We start from the raw sequence: 22963 nt of genomic DNA on the forward strand, positions 1-22963 counted from the left end.
GCAGGCCAGGGGGGTCAGGCAGGTGGGAGGGGGCAGCTGCATGGGGCCTGGGTCCCGGGGAGGAGGCTCATGAGGAACCCCTCACGGCTGGCATGGCCCTGGGCCCGGCTTCCAGCAGGGACAGGGATCCTGGAGTGTGGCAGGAGGTGGTGATCACCCAAGCCAGGGTCCCTGCTAGAACAGCCCCTCCTAAGGGGACCGCCTGGCAGTCCATCCACACATGTGTCAGGCTGCTCTAGGTGTCAAGGCCTGGGGCCAGTCATCAAAGGAGCCCCAGGGCTAACCAGGCCTTCTCTCCCTCAGGAATGCCCTACTCACAGGAGTGGACTGCAAAGTGGTCGCACCTGTACCCCCCAGCCACACACATCCCCAACTCCGGCTCTTTCACCTTCACCCCAAAACCTGCTCCTCCCAGCTACCAGAGATGGCGAGTGGGTGCACTTTGGATCATCGACAGCAAAAATTACGCGGGGCAGGCTGGTTACGGTGGCTCACGCCTGTAATCCCAGCACTTTGGGAGGCCAAGGCAGGCGGATCACGATGTCAGGAGATCAAGACCATCCTGGCCAATGTGGTGAAACCCCGTCTCTACTAAAAATACAAAAAATTAGCCGGGCGTGGTGGCGGGCGCCTGTAGTCTCAGCTGCTCAGGAGGCTGAGGCAGGAGAATGGCGTGAACCCAGGAGGCAGAGGTTGCAGTGAGCCAAGATCGTGCCACCGCACTCCAGCCTGGGCGACAGAGCGAGATTCAATCTCAAAAAAAAGATAAAGAGAAAAAGAAAGGGCATATCCACTCTATGGAGTTCTCCCTCAAATCCTGTAACCCTAGTCTTATCATGGGCAAGCATCAGACAAACCTAAATTAGGGGACATTCAACAAAATAACTGTTCTTCAAAAGCGTCAAAGTCACAAAAGACATTGACAGACTGAGGAGTCACCACATATTGGAGGGGAGTAGGAGACACGGAGATTAAATGCCACCTGGTGTCCTGGATTGGATGCTAGAACAGAAGCGGGGCATGTGTGGGAGACCTGGGAAATCCAGACGAAGTCTGAAGTTTAGGTAATAGGATTATATCAATATCTGACTCAGTTTTGACACATCAGCCTGGTTATTGCAGATGTTAAAATCCAGGGAAGCTAGGTGAAGGGTATATGGGAGCTCTGTGCTGTCTTTGCCACTCTCTGTAAGTCTAAAACCATTTCAAAAGAAAATGATTGAAAGTTGCTAGGATTCTCTCTCTGTTGCTGCACCTTATCCGTGGAAACCTTCTCGTTTCAGGGATGATGCAGTGTGTGATTGCAGTCGCGGACAAAGTATTCGATGCCTTCCTGAACATGATGGCGGATAAAGTAAGCCTCTCCAGCATGAATGCATGTCTGTCTGCTGGAGGCATCTGGGGCACTGCGGTACCTGTTTCTTTTGCATCTCTAGGCCAAGACCAAGGAGAACGAGGAGGAGCTGGAGCGGCACGCTCAGTTCCTGTTGGTGAACTTCAACCACATCCACAAGAGGATAAGGAGGGTGGCAGACGAGTATCTATCTGGTCTGGTGGATAAGTAAGCTCATTTTCCTGCTAATGTTTTGTGTGTATGTGTATAAACTTCTGTGATTTCAAATGCTGGGAAAAATCATCCTTATATTATTAGTCTAGGAAAAAATGGAGTCAGAATGAAAACTCCTAAGGGTGATGCAGCCTCCCTCCAATGTCCGTGAGTTTCCTGCAGAGTCTGAATTTTGGTGCAGAAACTTCTGTTCATTCTGAGCTATCGATGTTACTTACAGCACGTTTGCTGGGTGCCACATCCCTGTGTCTCTCAATCCCACCCACTCTGGCATGACCTGGTGCACCATCTTCTAGCCCAGGGCCCAGCCAGAGGTCCCCTGGTAGAATCAGTATCTTTGAGCTTCTCAGGAACAAAAGCCCACACAGACCCTTCTGTGCTGTACACTCTTCGTTCTGGGAGCCAAAGCAGACCCTGTTGGGACATGTCCTTACACTGATGAGAACTCTCACAGGTGGGCTGGACCAGCTTCTCCAAGGTGAGAAGGCCAGAGGCAGCAAAACACCCACATGGAGGCTGCCTGCAGCTCCCCAGAGGTATCCAGTGGTTCTGGAGTCTGTTGCAGATACTGTGTGCCTGGTCCAGGCAGCAGCGCCACCAAAGGTGGTCAGGAGCCAGCCAGGGGTCACGAGAACGAGTCCAGCACACACGTGGCGTGTGTCTGAGCTGGGCTTCCTGAGTAGTGGGCCACTGGTGGGTCACAGCTGTGCAGAGACACCTCTCCTTCAGCCCTGGGGCCATCGGAGCCCATGGCCTGTCTTACCCCAGGGTGTCAGGTAGATACTGTTGTTTTCTCCATTATGTGAGAAATAATGGAGAACTCTGGTCAGAAACCAAGAGGATTGCTTTGGGAAGTGAGGGGTGTCCTGGCCAGTGCATAACCAAGGCAGTTGGTGTCAGGTTTATAGCAGGTCACTTGGGACATGTCTGGCCCTAAGAAGTGGGTCTGGCAGGGGCCTGGGGAGCCTTTCTGACCAGGCGTTGCTCACCTTACTGCAGTGAGCCTGAGGAGGCCAGGCATCCTGCTGCAAAGGCCTCCCGACCTCCTCCTTCAGCTGGCCTGAAGCAGATATGAGCTCGGGCTGGCAGCTGAGGGGGCTCCTAGAAGCAGACCTTCCTTGGAGGTTTGGCTCTTGGTCCTGAGAGCCGGCTCTTGGTGCAGGTTTCCCCACTTGCTCTGGAGCGGGACTGTGCTGAAGACCATGCTGGACATCCTGCAGACCCTGTCTCTGTCACTGAGCGCTGTGAGTATCCCCAGGAGACCTAGGGCCCAAACACCACTTGCTCTACCACTACCCCGCCGGCCCTGTCCGCCCTGTGTTGTGGCATGCTTCTCTGACAATAAGCCTGAACATAATTAATGCTACAGGTGTCGAGTTGGGGGTGAGGGGGCCCAAATCCACCTGGTGTTTTGCAGTAAGTTGCATCAAGTATGGAGGCCTGTCACAGACAGACAGGTGGTGGGTAGGGGTGGCCCATGTGGTTGCTAGTGGCAACTTGGGGAAGGCAGTTTGGAAGAGGGAGTCTTGCTGTGCTTGCAGGATATTCACAAGGATCAGCCTTACTATGACATCCCCGACGCCCCCTACCGGATCACGGTTCCTGACACGTACGAAGCCCGTGAGGTAGGCCCGACACGATCCCCTGCACTAAGGGCCATCTTTACCACAGTTCCCTGAGTATGTCCACGAGATGGTCAACCTGCATGAGCTCACCCAGTCCCCAGCAATTCGAGGTGTGGGTGGTGCTGGCCCCGTCCCCCAGTGAGGAGACCAAGCCATTGCCAGGCCCCACCGTGTGCAAGGGGAGCCGGCTGCCCCCAGGTCGCTCTGTCTTCCAAGCCCAGCTCTCCCACCTCAGCCATGTTGACTCAGCTGTATTCTCGGTTTAGCTGCCAAAGAGGTCTTCAGCTACCAGCCAGTTTATAGCCTCTCAAGTCTGCGTCGCACAAGCATGATTTTCAGGTGGACTTCACTTCTCTGAGGTGCACTGACATTTTGTTATTGTGGTAATAGGGGATCATGCCTTTGACTTGTGCTATCCAATGGGGAAACTGGCAGAATAAATCACTCCAAAAGAGGAGGATGTACTGGGTCTCTCCTCTCCCCAACTCGGTCTCAGAGCCCTCACTGTGGCAAGACTGCAACTCAGCTCACAGCTCCTTCAGCCTGGGCTGAGTCATGTCCTACCTCTGGACCTCCCTGCCAGACCAGCTGTCAATGGGGAGTTTCCCACAGAGTGGTGTGGCACCGAAGAGGATTTTGCCACACAGACCCTGCCCTCCCATCCAGTCCCAGACCCAGGACACAAGTTGCACAGTGTCCCTGTGACATATTATTCATGTAGATTCTGCCACAAACCTTGTCCAGGAATTACAGATCATAGTGTGTGTGGGCTTCCTGGCCCCAGGGGCCTTGAGGTTCAAACTTAGTGGCTGTGCTAGTCTCTTGGGCTTCTGTAGCAAAAGACAACAGACTGGGCAGCTTGAAATGTCTTGACAGACATTGATTGTCTTACAGTTCTGAGGGCCGAAGTGTAAAATCAAAGTGTTGGCAGAGCTGGTTTTTGTGGAGACCTCTCTCCTTGGCTTGTGAATGGCAGCCTTCTCCCTGTGTCTTTATGTGTTCTTCCCTCTGTGCACACCCTCCTCCCTGCCCCAGTATTTCTGTGTGTCCAGATTTCCTCTCCACACACGTAAGGAAGGATACTGGCCAGATTGGATCAGGACCTACCCTATCAGCCTTTTAATTGAATCACCTCTTTAAAGCCCTGTCTCCAAATGAGTTCCACTCTGAGGTACTGGTACCAGTTAAGGCGCAGATAGGGATTTGGGGAGACACAGTTCAGCCCATGACAGTCACTACGGCAGCTCAGATGAACCGACCTCGGGTTGTTGAGAAGCAGCTTCACCCTCTTCCAGAGCATTGTGAAGGACTTCGCTGCACGCTGTGCGATGATCCTGCAGGAGGCCATGAAGTGGGCGCCTACCGTCACCAAGTCCCACCTGCAGGTACTTGAAACCATCAAAAGGCGATCGCCATAAGCTCCTTCAATCTCCCCAAAAAGCTTTACAGAGACATGAAGAACTCAAAATCCAAATAGCATTAGTGTGAATGGAGACTGGAAGCATCAGTCTAGGGCCTGAGAATAATAGATGCCTCAGAGGCTGCTCTGTGTGTTAGGAGCACCTGTGGGGCCAGTGCTGGCCAGGGCACAAGGAGGGCATCTGACGGCTCACACCAGGTGAGGTGCCAGGTCTGTGGCAAGACTTGGGGCCTGCTCACGAGAGCAAGGGCTTGTGTGGTGGATGTGGGAGGCTGCCAGATGGCAGCATCTCTAAGGGCCAAGTGCATTGTTGGCACCTATGCCCAAAGGCGGGGGCCTGACCAAGGCTGGTGGAGCAGAGGCAGAGTTGGGGACTTGTGTCCCATTAAAACTTCACATAAGCTGCACATGTAGGTGCATGGGAGTCTTTCAGACAAAAACACTGGTTTGGAAACTCAGATGGCCACGAAGTAAACCATGTAATGCCACAGGGTGTGAGAGGAAAGAATCGCCTTAAAAGGAATGAAAGATGAGAAAAATACCTCTGGAAGGAATCTGTGTTAGCAGAGAGTGGGTGTGCTGAGAGGAACTCTTGTGAGGTTTACCTTGGCAGCACTTTAAAGATGAAACAGGTTCAAAAGTGTTTCTGGTTGTGGAGTCCAGGAAGGATAGAGCAGCCAGCTCCAAGAGCCCTGAGAGCTGTGTGGAAACGCAGTGGCAAGAAACTATTTCCCTTTGTTCATTTACAGCAAAAGGGCCTCAGGTCCCAAGGCTGTCTGTCGTCTGAAGAGGGGAGGCCCCCTCTAATGCCTAGAAAGTTTAAGTGGACAAAAAAAGCAGCTGATAGAGCTTTTTACTTTCTCACGCAGGTCTGGCCTAAGAAGGAAATGGAAAATGAAAAGGCTTGAAGCGGTCTTGATTTTTCCACCAGGTGTCCCCTTGGCGTGCCCCAGGCCTGCCCTTTCACTTCCCCTGCAGTGCGCTTATTCCCCACCCTCCGTGCCCAGCCTCAGCCTTCCCCGAATCTGCCCTCTCCTCCACCCACCAGAGTAGTCTGGTTTTAATAGGATATCTGGTCAATGTACTTCCCTTTTAAACTTGATCATTAGTCACTCTTCATCACCGTGGTGTCCAAGGATGGGTTTCTGGAGCCCCAGGAGTCCCTCAAAACCATTGAGACAATTCTGCATGTACATACTCCTGTACATTTCTTCTTAAGGGAATTAGTTGGTTCACGCCTGTAAACACCTTTGCGTGACCCTGGAGGCCATTCTCGCCTGGCCTGCATCTGGCCCAGGCTCACCCCCACCCTCAAGACCCTTGTCCTTGGTACTCCTGCAGGCTGAGCCCCCTGTGGTCCCCAAAAGAGGAGGCCTCCCTCACACCTCTGGGCTCTGCCAGGTATCCCATTGCCCAGCACCCTTCTCCCACTGGGTGGCCAGGTGGACACAGGTGTTGTTCTTCGTTCCTGCTGTCCAGTTCACCCACACCAGGCTGCTGGTATGCTGCAGTAAAGAACCGAGGCTCCACGCCACACAGCCTGCCTGTTGACCGCAAGGCCAAGGCTTTGTAGCTTATTTGCCTGGTGGCTACCACAGCAGATGCTCAGCAAGGATGTGCTGAAAGAATAAATGGCCCTCCCCCGTTGACGGTGCAACACCGCAGTGACTGCATGACAGCCGCTCGGGGAATTGGCCTCGTCCTCAGTCAGATGAGCAGTAGCTGGTCATAGAGGGGCTTTGACTTACTGACAGTCCCACAGCTAGTTAGGGAGGGGCAGACCCAGGACAGAAACCCAGTGTTTGGTCCATTTGCCCACACCTTAATTTATAAAGTTTTATTTTCCCCTTTAAATGAAATAACAAGGCCAGGCACAGTGGCTCATGCCTGTAATCCTGACATTTTGGGATGCTGAGGCAGGAGGATCACTTGAGCCCAGGAATTCAAGCCAACCTGAGCAATATAGTGAGACACCATCTCTACAAAAAAAATTACAAAATTAGCCAGGCATAGTGGCGTGCCCCTATAGTCCCAGCTACTTGGGAAGCTGAGGTGGGAGGATGGCTTGAGTCTAAGAGGTCGAGGCTGCAATGAGCCATGATCGTGCCACCACACTTCAGCCTGGGTGACAGAGCGAGACCCTGCCTCTAAAAAAATCAGATAAATAACTGAAACCCCATGTGTTTTTCCTATTTCAGGAATATCTGAACAAACATCAGAACTGGGTATCGGGACTGTCCCAGCACACGGGGCTGGCCATGGCCACTGAGAGCATCCTTCACTTTGCTGGCTACAACAAGCAGAACACAACTCTCGGGGTATGTGCGAGCCTTCTGAAGAGCAGTGACCCCTTAGACCATAGGAGCCACAGTGCAGGGGAAGGCTTAGAGCTCGGCTGTCGCTTTTCATGACGCACATGAGTACATGCAGGGTGCTGTGGATGTCTGTTGACAATGGTAGTGGTGCAAGCCGCACCTTGGCCCAAAGAAGAGGTAGCCATTGAAATGAGTGTTTCCTTATTGTGCTTTTTTTTTTAAATTTATGGATTTATGGGGATCAGTGCTTGATATGTCAGTGATCAGATTTTGATTTGAATGTCCCCATCTGAGAGGATGGAAACAGAGCTCCGCCTGACACGGGCAGCGCGATGCCACAGTTGCACTTACCTGGAGCGTATACTGGACTCCTGAACAGTTCTGTTTTCTGCAGGTGCTGAACTGCACATGAATGCCTTCAGCTTCTTGTTCTGCTAGAGATTAATCTAGAGGACAGAGGGTTCACACAGCAATACTTTCTGAGTTAAATTAGAGCTAAGAGTTAAATAGGATTAAAGCAGGCAGTTCCACCTGGCCATGTGACTGGGGCTGGTCACAGAGATTTTGTTGGTTAATGTGAATCTAGAGCCTGGCCATGTGTGCTTCCCAACTCTTTCCAAATGGAGCATGGGATGGGATATGTGGAGGTGCAGAGGCTGAGCACCCAGGAGGAAGGGTGACAGGCCTCCCTTGGGATACTGGCGGGAGAGAGGGGCCTGAGTGCCCTCTGGCTTTTGTGGGGCCTGAGGCTGTGCCAGAGAAGGCTGGTGTCTTCTCGCCTCATTTTGCTATCAGGGCACTTCCCTCGAGGTCACTGCACTATCTCTAAAGACACCAGTCTAGCAGACATGGTTGAGCTGGGTCCAGCCTGCACCTGCAGGGCCACCCGCCCCGGGCCTCCTACTCTGACGGGGCACCAGGTATCAGTGCCCTGACCTGGATGTCTCTGCCACTGGGTGGCCACAGAGGCCAGAGGCGGAACTCATAGACTGTAAGAGTTTATGACAGTCATAAGCCTTTTCCTTTTTGGGGGTGGTAGGAGCAAAGCTTTATTACATAAAATAGAATATGTGTTCCCATTTGTAAGCCTTTTCTAGACTCTAGCCAGCTGACTTGTGAAAGATCTGTTTTGCCTAAAATATTTTGTTCTTTTTCCCCAGAAAATTCGATGTAAGTTAGGTTTTCTCTAACTTATTTTTTTTAATTTTTAAAGATTAATTCTGGGGCCGGGCACGGTGGCTCATGCCTGTAATCCCAGCACTTTGGGAGGCCAAGGCGGGCGGATCACAAGGTCAGGAGATCGAAACCATCCTGGCCAACATGGTGAAACCCCGTCTCTACTAAAACTACAAAAAATTAGCCGGGCATGGTGGCAGGCGCCTGTAGTCCCAGCTACTCGGGAGGCTGAGGCAGGAGAATGGTGTGAACCCGGGAGGCGGAGCTTGCAGTGAGCCGAGATCCCGCCACTGCACTCCAGCCTGGGCAACAGAGTGAGACTCCATCTCAAAAAAAAAATTAATTATTATTATTATTTTTTTTATGAAACCCTATCTCTAGTAAAAATACAAAAATTAGCCAGGCGTGGTGACACGCACCTGTAATCCCAGCTACTCGGGAGGCTGAGGCAGGAGAATCACTTGAACCAGGGAGGCGGAGGCTGCAGTGAGCTGAGATCGCACTGGGCAGTGAGGAGTGATGGTGGAAGGGAGGGAGCTGGCCTGCACTGCCCATCAGGTGCTGTTTGCCATGCCAGGACATTGTGTGTGTCATTACATTGAACGTGTAACAACATTGTGAGAGGGTTATGCCCACTTTACAGATGAGCACATTGAGGCTCAGAGACATTGACTTCCCAAGGTCTCACAGCTGATTAGTATCAGAGCCAAGCTCTAACTCAGTCCTGCTTGGTGCCAAAGACCGCACTGTTTCCAGAAAATGTAAAGCAGTTTTACATGATCTATTTTTTTAAATAAACCAGTTTAATAATTTCATGAGAAAAATCATGTATTTTTGTTCTTGTTTATATTTTGATGTTCCCCAACATCTGTATTTTCTTCTCCTGGTCCTCTTTCTCCACACCATGTCCCCTCAAAAAAAATCCCTCTAAACTCAAAACAGTTGAGAAGCTCCCTTTCCCCATTAGTACTGATGCTAAAGGGAAATGCGAAAGGAGGTCCTTTTCAATGCATGCTGTACTCTGCAGTGACCGTGGGTGAACAGGAACTGAAAGGTGTGGCACAGCAGCCAGCCTGGGTTAGGAAGCCAGGTCACTGGGGCCCTGGGGCTGGGAGGCTGAGGCTGAAGCAGAGAGAGTGGCTGGAGGGGTGGAGTGGGTGGGCGGTAGTTTTCAAATATTTTTCTCCCATTCTGTGGGTTGCCTTTGTATTCAAGATGTACCCTTTTCTGTCTCTTCCCATTAGACTGAAGAGCAGCCAGCAGATGTTTAAGAGCCTGCTGGCCTTGGCTCTCCCCTTCAGCCCCTTTACGGTCTGTAAGTGACATTTATAAGCTGCACACGCAACTCTCAAGGAGACGGCTGTGAATGCTTTCATGGCGTTTCCATCACAGGTGACAATTGCTCTCACAATCTAGTGATTCTTTTTCTTGCAAAGGCCTATTTACCAGTAGCAGAAACTGCCTTCCAGAGACTTTTTTTTTTTAATTTCTTATGGAACATATCAAACTGCTGGGTATTCTAAAATATTTTGCTTTATTAACTTGCCAGCAGTGAAGATTTTTATTAATAGTAACCCCCAGATCCGAGTGTGACTTCTTAATTGGGTTTAGGCTTAGCCATGGTAAACACGAGAAAAGGATAGTGCTGCCATAGTCTAAAATAATGGTTATCTGTCTGTAGGCAACTCAGCTGACCGAGCGCCCGGCCTGTGTGAAGAAGGACTACTCCAACTTCATGGCATCCCTGAATTTGCGCAACCGCTACGCAGGCGAGGTACCTCTCTTGTCCTTGCACCCTAGGTCCTTTAAAGTGTCCTCTTGTTTTGAGGCCTGTTGGCTGCTTCCTAGTGGAAAATGAACAAAGCGTCCGGGTGATGTGGAATTAACATATTTTAGGAGGATTTAAAGAGCACATTTTAGGAGGATTCTTGGCACATTCCAGAGTGTTAATGACAGTTACTTGTTTTTTCCACAAGAGGGTAACTCTCTGTACACTTTGGCTACACTGAATGAAGGTTTTTAATTTTTTTGGCTTTTTTTTACAGCAGTAACAAACACTTACATGCCATAGGCTCTTGGGCACTCGGTAAGATGTATGTATTATTATTCCAGTTTTATAGATAAACAGAGGTTCCCAAGATTAAGTAACTTGCCAAAGTCGCACAAGTGGAGTGGGGTCTGGAACCACATCTTCCAACTCCACATCATGGGCTTTCACCCACCACACCACAGTTTATTCCAGCCTGACCAGTGCCATCACATCTGTGGGCCTCCATTTCCTGCTCCATAAACTCAGAAGCTAATCTATACCATTTCTTTTTGTTTGTTTGTTTTTGTTTTTGTTTTTGAGACGGAGTCTCGTTCTGTTGCCCAGGCTGGAGTGCAGTGGCACAATCTTGGCTCACTGCAAGCTCTGCCTCCTGGGTTCACGCCATTCTCCTGCCTCAGCCTCCCGAGTAGCTGGGACTACAGGCACCCACCACCATGCCCGGCTAATTTTTTGTATTTTTAATGGAGACGGGGTTTCACTGTGTTAGCCAGGACGGTCTTGATCTCCTGACCTCATGATCTGCCCGCCTCGGCCTCCCAAACTGCTGGGATTACAGGCGTGAGCCACCATGCCTGGCCTAGTCTATGCCATTTCTAAGCTCCCTGGTGACTCTGAAAGTCTATCAGTGGCCTGGTCCGAGTGGGAGTTCACTCCTTCTTAGCACTCTGTCACTTGTATGTTCTTCTCTCTGGAAAAAAAAGTTATATTTGTCTTTAAAAATAGACAGGTTGGCCAAGCACAGTGACTCACGCCGGTAATCCCAGCACTTTGGGAGGCCAAGACAGGAGGATCACCTGAGCCCAGGAGTTCGAGGATGCAGTGAACTATGATGGCACCACTGCACTCCAGCCTGGGCAACAGAGCAAGACTCTGTCTCAAAGAAAAAATTATTAATAATAGTAAGGAGGGCTGGGTGTGGCCGCTCACACCTGTAAGCCCAGCACTTAGGGAGGCCAATGCGGGCAGATTATTTGAGGTCAGGAGTTCAAGACCAGCCTGGCCAACATGGTGAAACCCTGTCTCTACTAAAATACAAAAATTAGCCGGGCGTGGTGGCACATGCCTGTAATCCAGCTACTTGGGAGGCTGAGGTGGGAGGATCACTTGAACCCAGGAGGCGGAGGTTGCACTGAGTCGAGATCACGCCACTGCACTCCAACCTGAGCATCAGAGCGAGACTCCCTCTCTCAGAAAATAATAATGAGGCTGATATTGTTGTTTGAGTCATTAATTGAGTTTGAGGAAATGTATTTATCCAGCTCACATTCATGCAGTCCCACCATGGGTCAGACCCCGGGCTCACTGCTAGGTACAATGATGAGGGACAAGGTTCCCACCCTTGGGGAACATCTGCAGTGGTGGCACTGCCAACATGCATTTCTAGAGGAGCTGTTCTTTAAAAAAAAAAAAAAAAGCTGTGATCAGTAGTAGCATCATTGAAATGAGCCTGTCTCTCTGCATGCATGAGTTCCACTTTGGGGCAGCGAGGCACCCACCAGTGCCACCACAAGTGTGGTCTGGTGGCTTCCAGAACCTCACCCACATTGCCTGGATTATATGCTTAGTTGCTGATGAGAATGTTTTTGCAGGTGTATGGAATGATTCGGTTCTCAGGCACCACAGGCCAGATGTCTGACCTGAACAAAATGATGGTCCAGGATCTACATTCAGCTTTAGACCACAGTCATCCTCAGCACTACACGCAGGCCATGTTCAAGCTGAGCACAATGCTCATTAGCAGTAAAGGTAACTCACTGAAGCACTGTGGAATTCTGGGCTCATTTCTAAATGAATGCTGGCCTTGATGACCCATAGCCAGCTGGAGTACTGGCCGGAGAAAGAGCAGGAGCTCCCCCAGTAGAGGAGTATCTCTCATGAGTGGAAAGTCAATAAAAGGCCATCACTGGCCCCAGCTGGTCAACTCTTGTTGGCCCAGATTACAGGCACCTGCCACCATGCCCAGCTAATTTTTGTATTTTTAGTAGAGACAGGGTTTTAGCATTTTTGGCCAGGATGGTCTTGAACTCCTGACCTCAAGTGATCCACCCACCTTGGCCTCCCAAAGTGCTGGGATTATAGGTGTGAGTCACTGGGCCTGGACATTTTTCTCCATTTCTAAGAACAGTGGGTTTCTCCTGAAAGGAGAGAAGGAAAGGGAACTGGAAATAATATATCCTGGGGCCGGGTGCGGTGGCTCACACCTGTAATCCCAGCACTTTGGGAGGCCGAGGTGGGCGGATCACGAGGTCAGAAGATCGAGACCATCCTGGCTAACACGGTGAAACCCCATCTCTACTAAAAATACAAAAAATTAGCCGGGCGTGGTGGCGGAAGCCTGTAGTCCCACCTACTCGGGAGGCTGAGGCAGGAGAATGGCGTGAACCCGGGAGGCGGAGCTTGCAGTGAGCGGAGATCACGCCACAGCACTCCAGCCTGGGTAACACAGCAAGACTCCGTCTCAAAAATATATATATATATAGATATATATATCCTGGAATAAGGCTGGCCTCACACTCATCTTGGGAGCCCAGGCTTGACACAGTAAAGGAGGGAGAAACTAGATGACAAGCCTCATGTGATCAGCGATTCTGCCTGCCTTTTACCTCCCCCAAGGCCAGTACACTGGGTGTTCAATACACATTCAGCATATGTAGGAGTGACCCCATCAGATCTCTAGGGTCATGGTGGGACTTAGAAGCCTGGGACTGACTCTGGGGTCTACTGTGAGCACAGAACCTGCCCTTACTGGGCCCAGGACAAAGAAAAAACATAGCTGTATTGGGAACTGCTTTCCTCTGTGGAGAATTACGGAGGAAAGGGACCCTTACGCTGAGAAATTCCAAGCCAGTTGAGGAAGCATAATTCATACCTTTGACCCGGATGTGCTAAGCTGAGAATACAGAGTGGGATCGTCAGAGGCTCAATGTCAAGGACTAGCTAGCCTTTGCCATGGCATCTTCTTACATCCTCACCGCTGCCTGCAAGATGACTCCCTTGCACTTTGCAGGTGGGGAGTCAAGCCGCTGAGCTACAAAGTGCTTTTACTAAACAAGCACTCAGGAAACGTACCCAGTCCCAGTGGAAGGGCTGCCTGGCCTTTGGGGCCCCTCTCCTGCTCTAAAACCTTCATTGCTCCCTCTAGCAGGCCTGGCTTCTAGTCAAACCCGATCCCTTCCACTCAGCCAAACCTTGTTCATACAGACCTATCCTTTCTGTGCCATCTCCCCAAGCCTCCCATCAGAAGTAACCTTGTGGTGACTCATGCCTGTAATCCTAGCACTTGGGGAGGCCAAGGCAGGAGAACTGCTTGAGCCCAAGAGTTTGAGACCATCCTGGGCAACATAGGGAGACCCCGTCTCAACAAAAAATAAAAAAAGAATTAGCCAGGTGTGATGGCCAAGTAATTCTAGCTACTTGGGAGGCTGAAGTGAGAGGATCACTTGGGCCCGGGAGATTGACACTACAGTGAGCCGTGATCGTGCCGCTGCACTCAAGCCTGTGTGAAAGAGTGAGACCATGTCTCAAAAAAAAAAAAAAAAAAAGAAAGAAAGAAAAGAAAAGAAAAGAAAAAAAGAAGTAGACTTTTTTGGCTGGGCACAGTCTCACACCTATAATCCCAGCACTTTAGGAGGCTGAGGCGGGAGAATTACTTGAGGCCCGGAGTTCAAGACCGGCCTGGGCAACATAGAAAGACCACCATATCTACAAAAATAAATAGGCCAGGTGCAGTGGTTCACACCTGTAATCCCAGCACTTTGGGAAGCTGAGGCAGGCGGATCACAAGGTCAGGAGTTCGAGACCAGCCTGGCCAACATAGTGAAACACCGTCTCTACTAAAAATACAAAAATTAGCTGGGTGTGGTGGAGGGCGCCTATAGTCCCAGCTACTTGGGAGGCTGAGGCGGGAGAATCGCTCGAACCCGGGAGGTGGAGGTTGCAGTGAGCCGAGATCACGCCATTGCACTCCAACCTGTGTGACAGAGTGAGAGTCCCTCTCAAAATAAAATAAATAATTAATAATTTTTTTTTTTTTGAGACAGAGTCTCGCTCTTCGCCCAGGCTGGAGTGCTGTGGCGCGATCTCCGCTCACTGCAACCTCCGCCTCCCGGGTTCACACCATTCTCCTGCCTCAGCCTCCTGAGTGGCTGGGACTACAGGAGCCCGCCACCACGCCCGGCTAATTTTTTTTTTTTTTTTTTTTGGTATTTTTAGTAGAGATGGTGTTTCACTGTGTTAGGCTGGATGGTCTCGATCTCCTGACCTTGTGATCCGCCCGCCTTGGCCTCCCAAAGTGCTGGGATTATAGGCGTGAGCAACCACGCCCGGCCAGTAATAAATTTTTTTTTTTTTTGAGACGGAGTCTTGCCCTGTCGCCCAGGCTGGAGTGCAGTGGTGCAATCTCGGCTCACTGCAACCTCCGCCTCCTGGGTTCGAGCGATTTTCCTGCCCCAGCCTCCCGAGTAGCTGGGATTACACGTGCGCGCCTCTATGCCCAGCTAATTTTTGCATTTTTAGTAGAGACGGGGTTTCACCATGTTGGTCAGGCTGATCTCGAACTTCTGACCTCCTGATCCGCCCGCTTCAGCCTCCCAAAGTGCTGGGATTACAGGCGTGAGCCGCCATGCCTGGCAATAAATTTTTTTGAAAAGAAGTGGCTTCTTCCTTCTCCTGGACTACCAGGCCCTTCTGCTCACATTGACCACATGCTGTTCCTTCCTCCAGTCAGCATGGAGTCCTGGGCACTCACCTATTAGGCCTTGGGCCCAGGTCCAGAAAAAGAGATACACAGGGCCAGGCGCGGTGGCTCACGCCTGTAATCCCAGCACCTTGGGAGGCCGAGGCAGGTGGATCAAGAGGTCAGGAGATCAAGACCACAGGGAAAGCCCATCTCTACTAAAAATACAAAAAAAAAAAAAAAAAAAAAGGCCAGGCGCGGTGGCTCACGCCTGTAATCCTAGCACTTTGGGAGGCCGAGGCAGGCAGATCATGAGGTCAGGAGATCGAGACCATCCTGGCTAACACGGTGAAACCTCGTCTCTACTAAAAACACAAAAAATTAGCTGGGCGTGGTGGCGGGTGCTTGTGGTCCCAGCTACTCGGGAGGCTGAGGCAGGAGAATGGCGTGAACCCGGGAGGCAGAGTTTGCAGTGAGTGGAGATTGTGCCACTGCACTCCAGCCTGGGAGACAGAGTGAGACTCCGTCTGAAAAAAAAAAAAAAAGAAAAAAAGAAAAAATTAGCTGGGCGCAGTGTTGGGCCCCGGTAGTACTAGCTACTCAGGAGACTGAGGCAGGAGAATGGCGTGAACCCGGGAGGTGGAGCTTGCAGTGAGCCGAGATCGTGCCACTGCATTCCAGCCTGGGTGACAGAGCGAGACTCCGTCTCAAAAAAAAAAAAAAAAAAAAAAAAAAGAGGTACACAGGCACCACCTGCCCCCAAGGAGCTCACAGCATCTTGAAGAGGCACCAAGGAAAACACCAGAGGGTGCTGAGGGTTTGATGAGGTGTGGGGGCTCAGAGGAGGGGCCTCGCAGAAGCTGGGGGAGGAACCAGGGATGGAAGGAGTTCCCCGGTAGGCAAGAGGACAAGGAAAAGAAAGTGCCTCTGCTGGGGCAGGAAATGGGCACTGGACACTTATACCCTTCATTGGCACCATAGAGCAGTGCTAACATGTTCTATTTGATAGGAGAGAAAACTGTGGCCCTGGGAGAAGTGGCCCATCACTGGGCTAGGAAGCTGGGTACCAGGAATTGGACCTCATCTAGAGCATGCAGGTGAGGCTTTGCCTCAACCTCCCTCTGACTACCTGAAGCCTCATCTCCCACATCCCTCGCTTCCCACAATCAGTGCTGTGCCACATCACACCCCCCACTGTGACCAGGCTGTTCCCTCTGCCTGTGGTGCCTTTGCCATTCCCTCCCACTACACTCCCCATGTCCATTGTGGCAGGGACTCAATTTATCATTCTCCCTTAGGTAAGCTGACGGTAAGATGCATGCTGGACCCCTTTGATTTTTTTTTTTTTTTTTTTTGAGATAGGGTCTGGCTCTGTCACGCAGGCTGGAGTATAGTGGTGTGATCATGGCTCAGTGCAGCCTCAACCTCCTGTACTCAAGTTATCCTCCCACTTCAGACTCTCAAGCAGCTAGAACTACAGGTGCACCCCTCCATGCCTGGCTAATTTTTGGAAAAAAAATTTATAGAGACAGTTTGTCTCTATATTACCCAGGCTGGTCTGTAACTCATGGACTCAAGAGATTCTCCCACCTCAGCCTCCCAAAGTACTGGGATTACAGGTGTTAGCCACCACACCTAGCCTGGACCCTTTTGAGTGCAAAGGCAGCACCCAGCATCTCTGTGACTCCCCCAACAGCCCGCTGGGTCAGAACTGCTATCAACCCCATTTACAGAGGAAAAAACTGAGGCTCAAGCTGTTCCTCAGCTTCTCAGTCATCTGGCTGGTCAGAGGCTCAAGCCCAAGTCTGTTCTTGGACTGTGAGGGCCAGACCAAGTCCTGAGGGGGCTTAGATAACCTAAAGGACTCCCTCTTTCTTTCCTTTCTCCCTCCCACCTTCCTTCCTTTGTATCCTCCGTCTTCTCTCTTTTCCTTCCTTCTCCTTTCCACCTTCCTTCTACTCCATTCTCTGTGCTTAGTGAATGAAGAAATTAACACATTACTTGGCCCTTGTCATCCCCTGGCTAGATTGGATGCTTAACAAACATTTGATGAAGGACTGTCCTCTGACCTAGAGCTATGGCCAAATGACAGAACAAATGGTCATTGCTACTCGTGCCTTTGGGAAGTGGGCAAAGCCTCAAGTTTCAGGCTGCAGAGGAAGGAGGGTGATTGAAATAGATCCAGCCTGGGAGCGGTGGCTCATGCCTGTAATCTCAGCACTTTGGGAGGCTGAGGTGGGCAGATCACCTGAGGTCAGGAGTTTGAGACCAGCCTGGCCAACGTGGTGAAACCTCGTCTCTGCTAAAAATACAAAAATTAGCCAGGCGTGGTGGCATGCGCCTGTAATCCCAGCTACTTGGGAGGCTGAGGCAGAAGAATCGCTTGAATCCAGGAGACAGAAGTTACAGTGAGCCAAGATTGCGCCACTGCACTCCAGCCTGGATGATAGAACGAGACTCCATCTCAAAAAAAAAAAAAAAAAAAAGATCTAAAGGGAAGAGAAATGGAGATGCTACAAGACAGAAGATAAGTCTGTCCTGGCAGCAGTGTGGAGCTGGGAAACAGAGACGCTGACAGCAGCAATGGGGATCTCAGGAAGCAGTGCCTGCTTGTTCAAAGGCTCAGGGATTACAGTAACACTCAGGCTGCCAGAGCCAGAGGGCAAGACCCTGCAAGCACCAGTTCAGAGCCCAGACTCAGGTCACACAGACCTGCACATAAGTCCCTGTGTGACCCTGGACAGTTTCCTTCTCTGGAGAGGAGAGTGCCAGGCTCCCTGGCTATGGGGAGGATTCAACGATGAGGCTTGTAAAGTGCAGATGGGAAGGGGCTGAACCACTCGCTGCAGAGGCACATGAGCTGGGGAGCTGGGCCAGGGCCACCAGGGCAGGAAGCCAGCCCAGTAGGCCAGGGGGCCCCAGCCAGAGAGCTAGAAGCTCGCACAATACTGCCCTCCTGGCCCAGGAAGATGTGGACCAGCCAGGCAGGCTGCAGGGCCCAGGAAGAGCAGCACGGTCCCTCTCCAGGTATCCAGCCCCATCCAGTGCTGGGGGATGGAAGGAACTCCACTGGAACTCAGCTGGTTAGGGTCTGGCCAGGTGACCCTCCCTCTCTGAGCTCCAGTCCTCCCTGCACCCTCAAACGAGGGTCATGATAGAACGGGAAAATATCAGTGCAAGAAGGGATGTGCGTGCCCTGAGGGTGGTGGGCATGGGTGAGGGCTGGTACAGATAGCCAGAGTGCAGGAGGCTGGGGGTTTGCAGCTCCAGTTCCCACTGCCTGAAATCGCCTCCCAGCTCCTCTGGCAGCCCTCACTCCCTCTCCTTCAGCTCTCAGCTCTTGTGTTTCCTCCTTGCCTCATCCAGGAAGCCTGCTCTGATGTGGCTCTTCTCCCCATGAGCACCACATTCCTCACACAGAGCACTCGCCCAAGCGCCAATGTTACTACATTCCATTGTTATTTGTATTTGACCTTTGCATTCTCCCCCAAACTGAGCCCTGAGGAACCCAGTTTGAAAACCATTCATGTAATCCATCACTTTCATTTATTGTTTGTTTGTTTGTTTGTTTGTTTATTTTGCGACAGAGTCTTGCTCCGTCACCCAGGCTGGAGTGCAGTGGCACAACCTCAGCTCACTGTAACCTCCACTTCCTAGGTTAAAGCAATTCTCCTGCCTCAGCCTCCCAAGTAGCTGGGATTACAGGCACCTGCCACCACGCCCGGCTAATTTTTGTGTTTTTTAGTAGAGATGGGGTTTCACCATGTTAGCCAGGCTGGTCTCAATCTCCTGATCTCAGGTGATCCACCCACCTTGGCCTCCCAAACTGCTGAGATTAGAGGCGTGGGCCACCATGTCCAGCTTCACTTTTATTTCATAGGTGAGAAAGCTGGACCGGGAGAGGGTAGGAGCTTGGTGAGCCCGTGTTGGGACACCTGCCTCCCAGTCTGCAGCTCATTCTCATAGATCATGGACTGTCAATTCCCTAAGGACAGCAGCCACATCTGGCCTGTCTGCCTCTGTCTTCTTCAGTCCTGTATTTACTGAGCACCTATCATGTGGCAGGCACTGTTCTAGACATGGAGGAGACAGCAAAGAACAGACAGAAAACACATAGAAACAAAAATAAAAAATATGCGGCTGGGTGTGGTGGCTCATGCCTGTAATCCCAGCCCTCTGGGAGGCTGAGGTGGGAGGATCACTCAAGATTAAGAGTTTGAGACCAGCCCAGGCAACATAGGGAGACCCTGTCTCTACAAAAAAAAAAAAAATTAAGTGTTTTTTTGTGTTTTTTTTTTTTGAGACAGAGTCTCACTTTGTCGCCAGGTTGGAGTGCGGTGGTGCTATCTCGGCTCACTGCAAGCTCTGCCTCCCGGGTTCACACCATTCTCCTCCCTCAGCCTCCCAAGTAGGTGGGACTACAGGCGCCCGCCACCACGCCCAGCTAATTTTTTTGTATTTTTAGTAGAGATGGGGTTTCACCATGTTAGCCAGGATGGTCTCGATCTCCTGACCTCGTGATCCTCCTGCCTCGGCCTCCCAAAGTGCTGGGATTACAGGCGTAAGCCACCGCACCCGGCCAAAAATTAAGTTTTTAATAAATAAAAATAAAGGATATGGAATGAAAAGCTGGGGGAGCTACTGTAGCAATGGGGGATGGGAAGCTTAAACCCTCCTGCAGGCTCTCAGGATGGAGCCCATTCCCCTCCTCAAGGCCAGGCAGGCTCTACAAAGCTTGGGGCTTTGGTAGCTGAACAGAAATGGAGCCAGGCCATGCCGGCAGGAGAAGGATGTGAACCAGGTTGCCCAGGAACCCAGACTCCATGGCCCAAAAGTCATAGACTGGGGTTGTAGAGAGAGGGAAAGTGGAATACAGAACTGGCGATGTGGAGCCAACTGAGATGTAAGGGGGACATATCGCCTTCTCTCTGGGTCAGGGAAGTCATTACGTACTGGGATGGGGTATGTGTGTGTCGTGTGTGTGTGAGCACACAATGGGCAAGAGGTCCTCTAACCCAGGGGTTCTCAGACTTGTTTCAAGGAGCATAACGCTTTATTAAACCAAAACACTTCTTCGAATCTGATAAATGACACTTAAGAGTAGATCTGCCGACCGGGTGCTGTGGCTCACACCTGTAATCCCAGCACTTTGGAAGGCCGAAGAGGGTGGATCACGAGGTCAGGAGATCGAGACCATCTTGGCTGGCACGGTGAAACCCCATCTCTACTAAAAATACAAAAATTAGCCGGGCTCGGTGGCGGGCGCCTGTAGTCCCAGCTACTCGGGAGGCTGAGGCAGGAGAATGGCATAAACCTGTGAGGCGGAGGTTGCAGTGAGCCGAGATTGCACCACTGCACTCCAGCCTGGGTGACAGAGCGAGACTCCGTCTCAAAAAACAAAGAGTAGATCTGCCCATTGAAGCAAGTAGGGGCAGTGTCTCTCCCCATCCGCTTCCTGCATACCTCCTCCCAACAGGCCTATGGTATTTCTGTTTTATTTATTTTTATTTATTATTATTGTTTTTATTTTGGGGGGTTGGGTTTTTTGTTTTTTTTGGTTGTTTGAAACAGGGTCTGGCTCTTTCGTCCAGGTGGAAGTGGAGTGGCACAATCTCAGTCCACTGTAACCTCTGCCTCCCAGGCTCAAGGTATCCTTCCATCTCAGCCTCCCAAATAGCTGGGACTACAGGCGTGCACCACCATGCCAGGCTAAATTTTGTAATTTTTTTATACAGATGCAGCCTTGCCATGTTGTCTAGGCTGGTCTTGAACTCCTGAGCTCAAGTGATCTGCCCGTCTCAGCCTCCCATAGTGGTGGGATTACAGGCATGAGCCGTCACATCTAGCCTGTTCTTAATTTTTTTTTCTTTTTTTTTTTGACTCAGACTCTCGCTCTGTTGCCCAGGCTGGAGTGCAATGGCGTGATCTCAGCTCACTGCAACCTCCACCTCCTGGGTTCAAGCAATTCTCCTGCCTCAGCCTCCCGAGTAGCTGGGATTACAGGCACCTGCCACCATGCCCAGCTAATTTTTGTATTTTTAGTAGAGACAGGGTTTCACCATATTGGCCAGGCTGGTCTCGAAATCCTGACCTCGTGATCCGCCCACCTCAGCCTCCTTACTGGGATTACAGGCATAAGCCACTGCGCCCAGCCTATTAATTTTTTTATTGGCCAGGTGTGGTGGCTCATGCCTGTAATCTCAGTACTTTGGGAGGCCGAGGCAGGTGGATTGCTCGAGGTCAGGAGTTTAAGACCAGCCTGGACAACATGGTAAGACCCTATCTCTACAAAAAAAAAAAAAATACAAAAAAAAAAAAAAGAAAAAAGAAAAGAAAAATTAGCCGGGCATGGTGGTGCTAGCCTGTAGTCACAGCTACTCGGGAGGCTGAAGTGAGAGGATTGCTTAAGTCCAGGAGGCGAACATTGCAGTATGCCGAGATCACGCCACTGCACTCCAGCCTGGATGACAGAGCAAGACCCTGTCTCCAAAAAATAAATAATAAAACAATTTTAAAATTTATTTTATTTTACTTTTTTTTAGAGGTGGAGTCTCTCTTTGTAGCCCAGGCTGGAGTGCAGTGGCATGATCATTGCTCACTGCAGCTTTGAATTCTTGGGCTCAAACTATTCTCCCACTTCAGCCTCCCAAGTAGCTGGGGCTACAGGCACACGCCACTATGCCTGGCCTTTTTTTGTTTGTTTTAGAAACAGGGTGTCACTATGTCTCCCAGGCAGGAGTGCGGTGACTCACTCATGGCTCACTTCAGTCTTGACGTCCCAGGCTCAAGCAATCTTCCCACCTCAGCCTCCCAAGTCTCTAGGAGTACAGGCATGCACCACCATGCCCAGTTAATTTTTGTGTTTTTTGTAGAGGTGGGTGTCATGTTGCCCAGGCTGGTCTCAAACTTCAGAGCTCAAGTAATCCACCCATCCCTGCCTCCCAAAGGGCTGGGAATACAGGCTTAAGACACCATTCTGGGCCACAATTTTTTTATTTCTCTTTGAGATGGAGTCTCTGTTGCCCAGGCTGGAGTGCAATGGCACGATCTCAGCCCACTGTAACCTCCACCTCCTGGGTTCAAGCCATTCTCCTGCCTCAGCCTCCCGAGTAGCTGAGATTACAGGCGCGTGCCACCATGCCTGGCTAATTTTTGTATTTTTAATAGAGACAGGGTTTCACCATGTTGGCCAGGCTGGTCTTGAACTCCTGATCTCAAGTGATCCACCCACCTTGGCCTCCTAAAGTGCTGGGATTACAGGCATGAGTCACGGTGCCCAGCCTACAAAAAAAAAAATTTTTTTTTTTTTTGAGGTGGAGTCTTGCACTGTCACCCAGGCTAGAGTGCAATGGCATGATCTCGGCTCACTGCAACCTCTGCCTCGCGGGTTCAAGCGATTCTCCTGCCTCAGCCTCCCGAGAAGCTGAGACTACAGGCGCCCGCCACCACACCCAGCTAATTTTTTGTATTTTTAGTAGAGATGGGGTTTCACTATATTGGTCAGGCTGGTCTTGAACTGCCCAAAGTGCTGGGATTACAGGCGTGAGCCACTGCGCCCAGCCAGCACAGGAGTTTTGACCTGCTCCTTTTCGTTTTCCTTTTTCTTTCTTTCTTTTGGTTTTTTTTTTTTTTTTTTTTTTTTTTTTTTTTTTTTTTTGAGATGGAATCTCACTCTATCGCCCAGGCTGGAGTGCAGTGGTGCAATCTCAGCTTGCTGCAACCTCCGCCTCCCAGATTCAAGCAATTCTCCTGCCTCAGCCTGCCGAGTAACTGGGATTAGGCGTGCGTGCGCCACAATGCCTAGCTAATTTTTGCATTTTTAGTAGAGACGGGTTTTCACCATGTTAGCCAGGTGGGTCCCGAACTCCTGACCTCAGGTGACCTGCCCGCCTTGGCCTCCCAAAGTGCTGGGATTACAGGCATGAGCCACCGAGCCTGGCCAACCTGCTCCTTTTCTAACCTGGGCCAGTTCACCTCTCCTTAGACAAGCTGGTGGTTTCCTGCTCCCAGGAAGTCACCAATTTATGCCAAATTTAGTGCAGACACCCCATCAGTATAGTACATTACAATCCAGAAGTCCTGGATCCAAGCAAGCCTCCTGCCTCAACCTCCCAAGTAGCTGGGAGTATAGGTGT

The 22963-nt window shown here is 50.8% G+C and overlaps 1 protein-coding gene across 1 annotated transcript; it reads left to right on the forward strand.

The window, feature by feature from the left end:
- The first annotated feature begins 1140 nt into the window (after positions 1–1140).
- LOC103782809 (phosphatidylinositol 4-kinase alpha-like) lies at positions 1141–11973 on the forward strand. Its single transcript, XM_034948793.3, has 8 exons — positions 1141–1354; positions 1437–1561; positions 2730–2811; positions 3109–3192; positions 4488–4577; positions 6811–6930; positions 9785–9877; positions 11743–11973. The coding sequence occupies exons 1-8, from the start codon at positions 1286–1288 to the stop codon at positions 11956–11958; spliced, it is 879 nt and encodes a 292-aa protein (XP_034804684.3). The 5' UTR covers positions 1141–1285; the 3' UTR covers positions 11959–11973.
- The last annotated feature ends 10990 nt before the right edge of the window (positions 11974–22963 follow it).

Source organism: Pan paniscus, chromosome 23 (genome assembly GCF_029289425.2).
Source record: "Pan paniscus chromosome 23, NHGRI_mPanPan1-v2.0_pri, whole genome shotgun sequence".
NCBI lineage: Eukaryota > Metazoa > Chordata > Mammalia > Primates > Hominidae > Pan > Pan paniscus.